The 15,060-nt window shown below is 39.2% G+C and overlaps 1 protein-coding gene across 1 annotated transcript; it reads right to left on the bottom strand.

Annotated features, from left to right (window-relative positions):
• Positions 1–1,737: 1,737 nt before the first annotated feature.
• LOC136235012 (cation/H(+) antiporter 15-like) lies at positions 1,738–5,779 on the bottom strand. Its single transcript, XM_066024528.1, has 3 exons — positions 5,322–5,779; positions 3,170–4,174; positions 1,738–3,086 (listed from the first exon to the last, which is right to left on the bottom strand). The coding sequence occupies exons 1-3, from the start codon at positions 5,565–5,567 to the stop codon at positions 1,854–1,856; spliced, it is 2,484 nt and encodes an 827-aa protein (XP_065880600.1). The 5' UTR covers positions 5,568–5,779; the 3' UTR covers positions 1,738–1,853.
• Between the last annotated feature and the right edge of the window lie 9,281 nt (positions 5,780–15,060).

Here is a 15,060-nt window from a genome sequence, read left to right as displayed (position 1 = left end):
GGCTTTATATTAGAAAAATGCAAATCTCTGTTAAGTTCTTTAAATGACGTTAGTGTCAATTTCGTTAGCCGTTCTGCGAATAGTGTAGCCCGTGAACTTGCTTGGACTGCTTACTCTATATCAGGACTGATGGAATGGTTCTTAAGACCTCATGGTTTTATTTGTTCTATATTGTATTCTGATTTTCGTTAATGAAATTTTGTTTTTGTTAAAAAAAATAGATTAGAGCTGTTGAGCAAATAGCTGATTCGGGAGCAAACAACTCTCGTATGTATCAACTCTATTTTGGAGCTTTCAATAATAATAAAAACAACTCCCAAATCTCTCGCAACAAAGCAGAGCCTATACACCACTTTAAGCAATCAAATTTTACCCACTACATCCAATATAGGGATGGCAACCAGAAGGATATCCGTAGGTAATGTCGTTTCCATTCTCGTACCCTTTTATTTGGTAAACTACACGTCCAATCCCAAAACCCTAACATGTATATTTTTTTTTCTCATTCTTATTCCATTAGTTCGTGAATACCCGTGGAAAACAAAAATAAATCAAATAAATTGCAAATCGGAAAAAACATAAATTAAATAAATATTCCACAAATATAATAAATCATTCATAAATTTAACAGAAAAGAAATCCGAACTTTCTAAATAACTCAAATCAGCTAATTAAAACATAATAAAAATAATTAATTCATTTGATACGCTTCATTTTATCCTCCATTTATTATTTCATTCGTGAACTTTCAAAAGAGTAAAAGATACTAATTAGTAAATTACATGGCATATAGCGGATAGTGGGTACCCTAGGAGTATTTACATTCTCGTCCCACCTACCACAGTTTTCTTTTTTACTCTCATTCCCGCCTCTATCCTTTTATAGACTGTTTAAATAGTTCCATTAGAATCGGATGGTACTGGATACCCGCAAAACCTGTATCCATTGCATCCCTAATCATATTCATATACCAAAATTGTTTATAACAAAGATAATAATTTGTTAATTGTAGATAGGGCTATAATAGAGCCGAGCCGAGCCGAGCCGAGCCGAGCTTTGACCTGCTCAAGCTCGACTTGCTATAAAATTTACGAGCCCGAACCCAAGCCGAGCTTTGGCTTACTCAATCTCGGCTCAGCTCATTAGAAAATAAACAAGCTCGAGCCGAATTTTGAACTTGTTTCGAACCCAAAATCCTCTTTGAACTTGGTTCATTAAGAAAGTTATCTAACCATGAATTGAAATTCTGAGTAAATTGTTAACTATATTTATAAAGTTTGCTCGCAAATAGCTCTTTAATTGTGTACATAAACAAGCTCACAAGTAAAATTCATGAATAAATAAACAAGACGCTTACAAATAGTTCGTCTATTAGTCATTTATTATGTTTGTGAAACGAACTCATCTAATAGCAAATGATATAATATGTGAACTACCACAAAACTATGCAGTTTTCTACAAAACTAAAATTTGTTCATAAACGTTCTAATCAAGCCTGCTCGCGAGCTTTCGAGTCGAGCTTTGGCCTGCTCAAGCCCACCTCGTTTACGAACCGAGCCAATAAATCGTGCTCACGAACGGCTCATTTACAAATCGAGCCGAATCGAACTGAGCTTTTATCGAACTGAGTCGAGCCGCTCATGAGCGGCTCGGCTCATTTACAGCCCTAGCCCTAGTTGTAGAGCAAACTGAACTAAAAGTGCTAAGAAGAAAAGAAAAGAAAATACTTCCTGCAAATTCAGCTGGGATAATAACATTAATATATGTACTTTTACACTATTCTAAGCTAAGCCAGCTAAAACATATATTAAAAAATAAAAATATACAAAATAATTTTTTTTTTTACATTTTGTCTATTGAGGAATTAAAAAATTTTCATTACTTTTCTGACTTGGAATTACACAAAAATCATTCTGCTTCTTATTCCGAATTATGCTTATATATCTCTCATATGGATTCTCTACTGGATTACGCATTCCCCATACTCTTTTTTGTTGTTGAACCACCAAAACAGATGCTCTAAGTTTTGAATTTCCTGTTGCAACTATCTCTCCTATCTCTCCTAATTCTTTATCCTCACTCCCCGTCCCGAATTCAGATAATACCTGCAAGTTTTCGTGCTGCTTCCCGACCATAACAAGGTCATATGATTCGTCTATTGCTTCGATAACGTCTATGATACCTTTCCTGTCTGTCACTACCTTCTCCTCGTACGATATGCGGGCGTTCGGGAATAGATTGAACCTGAATTCATCCAAGATTTTAGCATCATATACATGAATTCTTGCTGTTGTCTCCATGTTCGGTAATGAGATCTTGAAATGTAGAACGCTGACTGATACGCAAGGATGTTTCAACATCCGTCTACCGTATGCTAATGCTTCTCTGTCGTCGGCGCCACCGAAGAATAGAACAATTATCTTGTATGATAAGGTTTCTTCGAGTAAAAGTGAAGATTTCTTCGGGTTACTGCGGTCAACAAGGATCCCGACGGAACAGGGTGCTTTGTCGAGGACATTCATATTTAAGTGTCGGTATGAATGAGATGACTCGATCGTTTTGTTGTCTATGGTTTGTGTATGAAAAGGCATGATGATGAAAGTTATTCTCTCTTCTAAAGCAAGTGAGCAAACGTCGTTGTGCATAGTTCGACTAGGTGAAATGCCTTTGTAGCAATTCAATGCGACGTTGCCGCAATTTACGTGCTGAAAGGTTTCGAATGCGGAGAATATTTTTTCCGATTGTGTAGGGTTTTCGGGTGGTTTATCGTGGGGGATGTGGGGAATCAGTAACGAAGATGCACGTCCTGCTAGCTTAATGAGGTGGAGGACAAACAAGCCGACAGGGTCTTGTTTACTCGGGTTAGTAGCACTGAGGAGGGTGACTACGGTATGGACATTTTCTTGGCTATGGATGCAAGCAAGCATCCGTAGTTCTTGATTTCGACCGTGATGTTGTATCGTCCTTCTTTTATAGGCTAGGAACCTCCTTGAAGGATCATACAAAGCTTTGACAAGTGGTGAGATTGCTCCGGTTACAGTCACCACGGAGACAACCATAATGGCAAATGATTCGTCGTTTAAGACCTGCGCATTAATTTAGGAACTAAACAAAGATTTTTGAAGGTATAAAACCAAGAATGGGAAAGAAACAAGTAACAAAGACTTACATTACGTGTCCTCCAATCATTTAGTAAAATGAGCTCAACAATGCCTCGGGAGTTCATGATAAGACCGAGAGAAAAAGCATCTCGAAATGGCATTCTACAGAAGAGAGGCGGTATCATTGTCCCTATCAATTTCGCGCAGAAACCAGCAAGGACAATCAATTGAGTTATGCCTACTGTGTGCCACTTTTGTATGGTATAAACATTTGTCTTCAATCCACATAAGGTGAAAAAGATAGGGGTTAGCAGCACCGATACAAAGCAATCGAGCCTCTCGACTAACGCAGCTCCTAAAGGAGGTCCGTCCGGAATGGCCAAGCCAACTAGGAAAGAAGAGATCAGAGGATCTAAACCAACAATTTCACCCATGAATACACAACCCATCAATGCTATAAGAGCCACAGTAGTATAAATCTCTTTCACAGGTTTTCCTTCTGGTGTATTTCGGACAGCCCATAACGCTGCTGGACGGACCCCAAATGCAATTACACCAAAAAGGCATGCGACTGATATAAAAGACTCAATCGATATTTTGGTCGATCTTGCTACAGCCATTTCTTTCACATAAGTCAATGACATAGTGAACCAAAAGAACAAATCACAAATCATTGCAGAAGAAGTCGCGAGGCGTCCAATCTCCGAGTTAAGAATGTTTAGCTCCGCGAGAAAGGTTGCAACAACCGGGAAAGATGTCAAAGATTGCAGAACTACCAGTCTCTCAAGCAGTTTGCAATTGTTTTTGTTCAACGAGTAGGATTCGCAGAGGTTCATTTTAACCAATCCAGCTATTCCATAAGGAATGCAGAAGGCTAACGTTCCTATAACTACCACCCGCTTACCGGCTCTGAAAAGGATTGAAGGATCTGTCTTCACCCCAATTAGGAAAATAAATAGCATAAAACCAAATACTGACATGGTTTCAAGGACTAATCCTCCCTTCAATGGGAACATCTTTTCTGCGAAATTCAAGTTGTGGCCAAGAACCGAAGGACCAAGTACTACACCGCCCTGATTAATACAAAAAGCATAAAAAATCAGGCTTTATTAAACTCAAATTTTCCCTAATTCCAAAAGAAAACAATTTTCACTGCGTTCCATCAGAATCATATCATATCCCCCAAATTGAAACAGCTTAATTTCCCAACTTCATTCAAAACAATTCATCAGACACTTAACACGCAGCTAGAAAGTACCCAAATCTAATGACATGAAGAGCAAAAAATATTAAGGCTTAATACATCATTTGCCCCGTGAACTTGTCTAAAAAACTTGATTGCCTCCTGAACTTTTAAAGTATCCCAATAGCCTCTCAACTTGCTTACATAATTCACAGAATAGATATATTATAAATAAAGTTCTTACTTGCTCAACACTAACATTTGTCTTCTCTAATATTGGAACCCGTACCCAGACCTTGATTTTTTTTTTTTTCCAAGAGGCGTGCAACCTACCTTCCTCGTTTAACTTACTTTTCTCAACCAGGTTATCAATTGATTACGTTTGATGCAAGTTGAGAGGCAATCTAGAACATTTTATGCAAGTTGAGAAGACTATTGTGACATTTTCAAAGTTCAGGGGCAATCGGGCAAGTTCGGGTGGAGGTGGCAAAGGTTGTATTAGGCCAAATATTAAACTCACATTTTCCCTAAATCCAAAAGAAAACAATTTTCACTGCGTTTCATCAAAATCCTCTCATATCCCCAAAATTGAAACAACTGAACTTCCCAACTTCATTCAAACAATTCATCAAACACTTAACACGCAGCTTGAAAGTACCCAAATCTAATGACATGAAGAGCAGAAAAACAATAAAAATGATTAAAATTGACTAATTGAACCCTAAAATTGAAACAGCTTAACTTCCCAACTTCATTCAAACAATTCATCGAACACTCAACACGCAGCTAGAAAGTACCCAAATCTAATGACATGAAAAGCAAAAAAAAAAAACAATGGTATATATAATAAAAAATGATCGAAAACGACTAATTGAATAAAATGCAATAAGAGATTGGAATCACAGAATGCATAAATTCAACTTCATCATCATAATTCTTCACCGTATTCATATCCAAACCATGAAAATTCATGAATCCACAATAATAACAACAGAGATTTTCCACGAATTGAATCAAATGTAAAAAAGAGGACTCACAATGATCTGAGATACAATTGAAGGCTGGCCAAAGGGCTTCAAGAAAACGTAAATAAATCGTGTAAAAATTGAAATGATTGAAAGCTGTAAGAGTAACAGAGGCACAGAAAAAGAAAGAGGATCATCTCCAAGCCAGATACCCTTTGAATTAACCCTACCAACAACCTCGCATACGAAAGCGGAACCCATTCCAGCCCCATTTGAGATGCTAAATGGAGCAGACGTGGAATTGTTTGAATTGGACATTGATAAACACAAGCAGAGGAGGATTTTAGATGTTGTGATACAGAGGTTGAGGGTAGAGAGAAAGGGGGAAAAAGAGAAAGAAAGAGAAAATGAAGAAAGCTAAACATTTTACAGAAATTGAAAAAATGGATGGCTGAGAGAAGAAGGAGAAGGAACGAGAAGATGGAAAAACAGAATGGAATGAATATATCACCGTTTATATTCAAATTTGGATCTTCTCCATTCTTCCCACCATGTACGTTATGGAATATAACCAAATCTTAGTTTTGATACCTAATTTAATTCTAATTTTTGCTTCTTACATTTTATTTTGGGTATTGCTATATACCGCCCCCTAATTCCGGTTCACCGCACCCTTTTGACCATATTGCCCTTTTCATTTTTTTTCTTCCAAAACCTTAAAAACTCTCTCTCCCTTTCTCTCCCGAGCACAAATCCCGGATTTTCCAAAAATGGATCCAAGCATTCCCGAAGATAATGATTTCGAACACGAACTAATATTACGATTATTAAAAACGTAATTTTTTAATTTTGAATTTTTTTTCGTTGGTTTTTGCCTGAACGGGTGGCGCATACTGCCCGTTCCTTAGGCCGAACGGATGAACTACCCGTTCGGCCTAAGGAACGGACAGTATGCGCCACCCGATCCACCCATGGAACGGGTGGTATGCGCCACCCGTTCCACCTACGGAACGGACAGTACGTGATGCCCGTTTCCGCCTATGGTGAAACGGGCATCCTGCCCGTTCAGGCAAAATTGGGCAGAAATTGCCCCGGACTATTTTTGCAGGTGAGAAATTGCCCCGAAGTATTTTTTTTTAATTTTAATGTCAATTATGCTAATATATTATGCATTTTTTGTATATTCAGGTACCGATAGAAAATTGGAAACCCGATAACATTGATTATAGTTCGCGTTTCATAACGGACACTGTTTTCCCTTCGTGTCAGGATGCTATTGATTGGGCAAAAAAGATAGCTATTCAGAATGGATTTGAGATTGTAATATCTTCGCACAAACATGGGGGAAAACAGAAGCTGTTGCGATGTTCACGGGGTGAACGATATAGAGGTGTTGTGAAAATTGATGAAGATCCTGCAATTAGAAAAAATAAAACTAAAGTGTGCCGCTGTAAATTTCAGATTAAAGCCTATCAACATGCAGACCTTTCTGGATGGGGGATACAGGCTAAGGTTGGGTTAACTGGAATGCATAACCATACAATGCGTATGTATCCAGAGGGAAGTCGGCAAATGAGCGGACTCAGTATCGCATCTAAACAAATTGTGCGTGATATGACTTCAGCTCAAGCAAAGCCCTGTGCTATTTTAGCATCAGTTAAAGAAAAACACCCAGAGGACAACTCAGTAATTAAACACATATATAATTACAGGGACAAAATGAGGAGGGACGGGTTTGAAGGTAGAGACTTGGCTAGTCAATTCTACCATATTGTTGTGGAGAACAAATATGTCAATTACACACAGGCTGATTCAGGTGTGATAACGCATGTGTTCATGGCACATCTAGAGTCAGTTGATATGTTCAGGACTTACCACTGGTACATCGACATTGATTCAACATACAAAACAAACAAGTACAAAATGCCGTTTGTTGAGATTGTGGGGATGACGCCATGTAATAACAACTTCAAGATAGCGTATGCTATTGTTAAAGACGAGACCGAATGGAGCTATCATTGGATTTTGCAAAGGCTGAAGATTTTGATTGGGTTTGATCTTAACCCGACCGTTATTGTTAGTGACAGGGAGCTTGGGTTATTAAAGCCGATCCAAGAAGTTTTTCCATAAGCAGCGCACTTGCTATGCACTTGGCATATAAATAAGGATGTGGAAGATCGGGTGTATAGAATTTTGGGAGATAAAGGTCTTGCCTCTAAATTCAAGAATGGCAGATGGAGAACAATATTACAATCATTAACCATTGAGGAGTACGAGACCAATCTTAGCATGATGAAGGATAAGATGAGCAGGTACAAAAATCTTATCTCGTATGTTGAGGATACGTGGTTGGTGCATAAGGAGAAGTTTGTTGTTGCTTGGACAAAGGAGTTCCTACATTTTGGCAACACAACTTCTTGTCGAGTGGAGAGCGAACATGATAGTTTAAAGCAATGGCTCAATACGGCAACTGGCTCCCTTGACACGGTATGGCAGAAGGTTCACAAGCAGATTGAATCACAAGCAACCAATATAAGGTATTTGCAATTTCTTCTACTGCAATTTAGGAATTTGCATTTATGGTTGTATCATTTCACTAACTAATAATAATTTTGTCTTCGTATCAGGTACATGCTTGAGCAGTCCCGGCTTCGTCAAGCAGTCACTTTCGCCGGCCGCCCATTAAACCAACTTGTATTCAAAGTCTCTCACTACTGTCTGGAGTTGCTGAATGAAGAGTTAGAGCGCATGAGAGGGTTGAGCCATGAAGTGGACGTGCGTTGCGGTTGTGTATTGAGAACCTCGCATCAGATACCATGTGCATGCGAGCTGAAACGAGCTTGTGATCTGGACTAAATGATCAGTACTGAGAGTGTTCACGTGTTTTGGAGAACACTTTTAATCAATCATGGTCACACTGATGAAAATGCAGGGCGTAATGATCTGAACGAGGATCAGCGATATTTTCAGTCCTTAGTGGACCAGGTCTCTAAAGGTGACCCATCCTTAATGCGTAATATTTCAATGCTTATCCATGATCAACTACACCCTGATCAAGCTCAGTACACCGAACCCGATGTCAAAATTCACGTGCGAGGGCGACCTAAGGTGAGCAAATCCACAAAATGTATGTCGAGTTCTTGGGAATACAATGAAACTCGTCGTGGACGGGCTCATTCTACTAGTTCATCTAGGAGTCGTGGTAGAAGTGGCAGAATTAGCTCTTCATCCTCGGTACATAATGGTGCCTCATCAGGTAATGTTTATCTGATAAACCTAACTTTTTTTTGTAAATGTTTTGCAATATATAGTTCATTTACACTAATATACATGAATGCAGATGGAAAAACGTATTATGGTTTTGACTTCGTACATTCCGATAAAATAGTTGGCATAATTAAACCATATGTCGAATCATACTACGACGTTGTAGGTGATGGAAATTGTGGTTTTCGTATGGTAGCAACTTACATTTTTGGTAGCGAAGAAGCGTGGCAAAAAGTTAGGCATCACATTCGAAATGAAGTAATTGCTAACCGTTGTCTGTATGAAAGAGTGTTTGTTGATACTGTTGATGCAGCTATTCATAGGGTAAGTTGGGACGGTGCAGGTTGTACGCCGGATTATTGGATGCTCGTTTGGGATGACTTGTGGCCGGTTGCTACAATGTACAATGCTGCTGTCATGTTATTTGGCTTCTCGGGTGGGGACACATTAGCGTTGTGTGGTACTATCTTACCATTATATGCCGCATCCACTGCTACAAGACCAGCACGTGAGATTTGTATAGCTCATTTAGGGAATCACTGTCATCACTACATACGTTTAAATTTATCGCCTAACTTTCCGGTGCCCCCTATAATATACTGGTGGTTTCGGCACCGAAGTCAAATCGTTGTAGGATGGGAGCGCTTCTATTAGGATAGAGTGGCACAGTGGACCAGATTGGCCAAACTTAGGGGATATTAGTATTTGGTATTGTATGGTTTTGTAATGTTACAGGTGAATTCTGATGAATTATGTATAGTTCTGTATGGTTCTGTAATGTTATAGGTGAATTCTGATGAATTCTGTGTGGTTTTGTATGGTTCTGTAATGTTACAGGTGAATTCTGATGAATTCTGTATGGTTATGTATGGTTCTGTAATGTTACAGGTGAATTCATTGTGTATGGTTATGTATGGTTTTGTAATGTTACAGGTGAATTTTGATGAATTCTGTGTGGTTTTTTTATGGTTCTGTAATGTTACAGGTGAATTCTGATGAATTATGTATGGTTTTGTATGGTTCTGTAATGTTACATGTGAATTCTCATGAATTCTGTATGGTTTTGTATGGTTCTGTAATGTTACAGGTGAATTCTGATGAATTCTGTATGGTTCTGTATGGTTCTGTAATGTTACAGGTGAATTCTGATGAATTCTGTGTGGTTTTGTATGGTTCTGTAATGTTACAGGTGAATTTTGATGAATTATGTGTGGTTTTGTATGGTTCTGTAATGTTACAGGTGAATTCTGATGAATTCTGTATGGTTCTGTATGGTTCTATAATGTTACAGGTGAATTCTGATGAATTCCGTATGGTTTTGTAATGTTACAGGTGAATTCTGATGAATTCTGTATGGTTTTGTATGGTTCTGTAATGTTACAGGTGAATTCTGATAAATTCTGTGTGGTTTTGTATGGTTCTGTAATGTTACAGGTGAATTCTGATGAATTCTGTGTGGTTTTGTATGGTTCTGTAATGTTACAGGTGAATTCTGATGAATTCTGTGTGGTTCTGTAATATTTCAACGGCTGTATTCGAACGGAATCGTTCCAACGGCCATATTCCAACGGCCACATTCCAACTGTTATATTCGAACAGGTTCATTCCAACGGATATATTCCAACGGCTATATTTTCCATCTATAAAATTAAACAATTTTTCTACTTCAGTTATCCACATTCACTCTTTAAGTTCATTTCAACGAAAACTCTCAACTATCAATGGCTTCATCTGATTTTACCAATGTGTTCCCTAATTTTCCTCCCGAGAAAAGCATAGTGTCAACTTTGAGTAAGTCTGATTGCACGGCGAAGATGCTTGATTACCAATACTATGCAATCCGTGTATATGGAGAGACATTTGTTAGTCCAGCAATGTTTCATCCTGAAACTCCATTTATGTTTTGCTTTAAGCTTCCGTCTGCTGGTGAGTTTCCAATATACTCACTACACATGGTATGGTTCTTATGTTATATGCATTACATGCCATTTGAATTCGCTCTAGAGGAATGGTTGAACAGTTTGAATGAAGGAAATATTCCTAGTCATATTCAAACATTTCTGAAATGGTTTATGCCTATTGATGACTGGAAAGCTATGTTCGCCAGACTATTGCGTGATAATCAGAGGGGAATTATCCCTAGAAAAAATTTCAACTCCATCATCTTTTTAAGATGGACATAGTCTGAAATTTCTCATGAGGTTCATCGAACTTATCCTTACTCGGTCGTGCAAAATTGGGATCGCTATAAATTAGAGGTTCGAGTACTACAGAGTATCAGCGCTTCAAAGAACGATTACCTTCCAGGACGGGCTTGGCCAAGAAATAGAGGAAATGTTCCATGGAACATTTTTCCTGTGGAATATGAGACGAATATTGCAGAGGAGAAAGAGATATACCTTGCAATACAGTCAGGTGTAGAAGTGGCATCTTCACCAAACATTGACGAGTACGAAGAAGATAGTGACTAATGTAATATTTTATGTCGTGGTAATGTATTTTTTTCAGTTTATGTCGTTGTAATGTATTTTTTTCAGTTTATGTCGTGGTAATGTATTTTTAAATTTTTAATAATAATAATGATTTGGTATTAATGACATTGCAATAATAATAAAGCGTACCAAAAAAAACAAAAATATCAAAATACCAAATTCAGTCATAATAGTACTAAAATACTTCGAAATACAGTCATAACACACTTGGCCAAATGCCAAGCACCCATAATCTGCTCTAATGACTGCCTATATACAATCGTAGCATCCTCATCCAGATGACTCATGTGATCCAAAACAGCTTCACCCCAGGTAGCTAATCGACTAACCCACTGTCAAAAGTAACGAACAAAAAACAGAGTTAATATCACTTCACACTTCAGTAAATATCATTTCACATTTGTAGATCAGTAAAGAAAAACCAAAAATAACTTACAATCTCACTGTTCGAGCGAGTATAAACAGTCAGTCCGGGTGCAACAATCTCCGGAAGTAGACGAGGGTGTGAGTGACGGGCGTACCAATGCATGTACTGATCCTCACAATCTGATGGAGTACGTGCTGGAGTGAATACAGACAATCTAAGGATGGCCGACTGGGGAAAAGAGTCCCAAATACCCTGCACCATCACAGCTGGAACATCTACACGATACTTCAAACTGGCCCACAGACGCACAGCCTTAAAAGGCTGCAATATCGGTCTGTGAATGGTCTGCACATGTCCAAGCTGTCGAAGGCATCTCCCCGGCATATACGGCTTGATCACATCCCGATACTGTATCCATCCAGTGTATAGCGTCCTCAGGGTCCCCGTAATGGCATCAGGGCCATACGGCATCCACATCACCTACAGATGTATAAAATTACATTAACAAATACAAGTAATACAAATTTGTTTTAATTGAACAGTATTTAACAAATACAAGTAATACCTCATCTGCCGTCAATATATCAATCCGGGCACGAAATGCTCTCAGCCGCTCATCGCGCTTCTCCAGCGATATAGATGGCCACATGGAAGCCCTAGGAAGATCCGGGTCAACTGTAACTGCCTCTCGATGCGGCCTGAAGCAAGGAAAGTACTCATAAATCCATGACTGGAGCAATGTCAGACAACCCGTCATCTGCCCGCAATCTCCTCTGCTAGAAATACCAAGATGACGGTATAGATATGCTAGTGCAGCTGATCCCTAACTCAGCCCGCATCATCCCAAACAAATCCATCACGCAATCATTAAGCTCGTCAATACTCGCATCAGCAGTCACCATGGCACCATCTACGGGAATGCGCAATATCTCCCACACATCATGCATCAAAATGGTCATCTCGTCGAACGGCATGTGAAATGATGACGTGTCTGGCTGCCACCGCTCGTCAAATGTCGTGATCAAAGTAGCATCTATGTGACTGTGCATGATACCAGGTAGATGGAACATGCCAGATGCCTCCATAAGCAACTGAATCGTCCTGGAAGAACCACTGTACCATAATCTCAGCTTCGAGCAATACCCTGATCTGGTATGACACCTAAGGACGCCCCTATCCTGACCGCCCCAAATAGCACATGCAACATGTCCCAGAAAGCTTGGGATCATAGCACCATCAAATGGACCCCCGGGGACAGGATCCTTCACAACCCAGTCATCATCTGTAGCACTCTTCGAGCGCTTGCTGCTACCTGAAATTACAGTAAACGGTTTACATTAAATTTTTGGTATATTTTCTAATAATCACGAATAAAACAAATAAATATAAGCACATTTTTAAATTACTCTTACCAGAAGACGATGCTGCGGTAGAAGCAAATCGTCCATCTCGACCCCTCGTCACGACGCCACGAGGTACGGAGAAAGTATCAGAACTAGGACGAGACATAGTGTCATCTCCGTGCATCTCTACATCAGCTGCCTCATCCTGTCCTCCGACACGCTCCTCCTGTGCTGCATATGCCCTCTGGGCGTCCGCCATCAACCGCCGCTGCTCTGTCCGGTCCCTCTGAGCAGAGGCAGTAACCACACGTGAGGTCTTATGTCTGCAGCCAGAACCCGCCTCAACAACATCATCCTGTAAAATTATTTATTTATTATATTTAATTTTCCATTTTCCTTAATTTTTTATGTGTTCGGGTCTGCCTACATCGGTCCGGGCTAAATTTTTTTTTAAAAAGGCACAAAGCGGCCCGGTTTTGGCCTGGGCGGGTGGTTTACACCACCTGACCACAGGCCAAACGGGTGCGGCGCACCAGTCGGCCATAGGGCCGACTGGTGCGCCGCAAACGTTTGACCTCTCGGTCAAACGGATGCGCCGCGCGGCTCTCCTTCTGGTGGGCCGCGCGGCGCACTCGACCCACCATAAGGTGGGACGGGTAACGATCCCATCCCACCTTACGGTGGATCGGGTGCGTCGCGCGGCCCACCAGAAGGAGAGCCGCGCGGCGATTCCCTGCTCCACCTTTGGTGGATCGGATAGTTCGTCCGTTCCACCAAAGGTGGAGCAGGGAAATCGCACCCGTTTGGTGCGATTCCGGATTTTTTTTGCCTCCGATTTCGGAGGCAAAAATCATGATTACGTTAAATTTTTTAATGTAAAACACTTACTGTAATACCCATGAATCATTTGCCCTTGCCTATCCTTGGTGCCATGTCGTTTTAGCTCGGTTTTTTGAAAATGCTATTCCGGTAGAGAGGATTTGAGAAAGTGAACTTTTGTTGTTTGAAAAAGTGACAAGGGAAATATTGTCAATAGGGTGCGGTGAACCGGAATTCGGGTGCGGTATATAGCAGCTCACTTTTATTTTTGGCATAATATATCACTAGCTCCCTGAATTTTGCAAGTGTCTCACCAGCTTCATAAACTTGGTTATTTCGTATCATCAGTTCTCTAAACTTATCCATAAAAGTAGATTAGCTTCCTGAACTTTGCAAGTGTCTCACCAACTCCTCAAACTTGCTTATTCTGTAACAATTAAATGCAAAAACCATAATACTAACTCTCGATCTTCATCCATTCAATCTCTCAAAAATGCAACGCTAACTCTTATAATAGATTGAAAGGTAGTAGATGCGAAAAAATTACCTCTCGAATAGATGAAGACGTATTTTTAGAATTTAGGTTTAATAAGTTTTTGTATTTAGTTGTTATAGAATAGGCAAGTTTAGGGAGTTGGTGAAACACTTGCAAAGTTCATAGAGCTAATCTACTTTTATGGAAAAGTTTAGGGAGCTGGTGATACGACATAAGCAAGTTTAGAGAGTTGGTGAGACACTTGTAAAATTTAGGGAGTCAATCTACTATTTTGGACAAGTTCAGGGAACTGGTAATGTATTAAACCTTTTGTTTTTCTTTCTATTTTCAGTTAATATATACACATTGTTCAAAATCAAACCAAGACCGTCTTCACCGCCTAGGCCCCGTCTAGACGTTCGAAATCAAAAATTTGCTTCGATTTTCTCCGATTAGTTTCTCTAGACGTTTTGTTACGATTTTTAATCGCATGGCTCACCTAGGCCGCCTCAACGCTGCCTAGACCGCCGCTTAAGCGATGATGAACAAAAGTCTTTTTTTATTATGAATTTAATTTAATTTTATTGTAATTCACTTTAGAGTTCTTTCAATAATATTATTGTTGAAATGTTAATGTTTGTCCATTTTTAAAAATATATGTTGCAAATATACATGTTTTTTTATATTATTACTTTTAGATATTATAATATATATTTTAATTGAATTTATATAACAATATATGTTTTTTTAAGAACATATAACAATATATTAATATATGTTCATTAACAAATAAAAAAAATATAAAACTACAAATATGATTAATCCTGACTAATTTCTGAATAATCTTCGAAGATCTTGTATGTCCAATTAGCGCCTAGAGTTTTTTACAACCTTGTATATATAACATACACAGTAGTTTTCACCTGGTCAGTGACTGACCAAGTGAATTTGATCAGTCACCGTTAGATTTAGGAGGTGTAAATCTATGCCACACGATTGTTTTAATCTTCACCATATGATTTTAACAATCCTAGATCTAAGGGTGACT

The sequence above is a fragment of the Euphorbia lathyris genome, chromosome 7 (assembly GCF_963576675.1).
Source record: "Euphorbia lathyris chromosome 7, ddEupLath1.1, whole genome shotgun sequence".
Classification (NCBI taxonomy): domain Eukaryota; kingdom Viridiplantae; phylum Streptophyta; class Magnoliopsida; order Malpighiales; family Euphorbiaceae; genus Euphorbia; species Euphorbia lathyris.
Note: the sequence above shows the minus strand (reverse complement) of the source record. Positions and strands in the feature narration are given on the sequence as shown.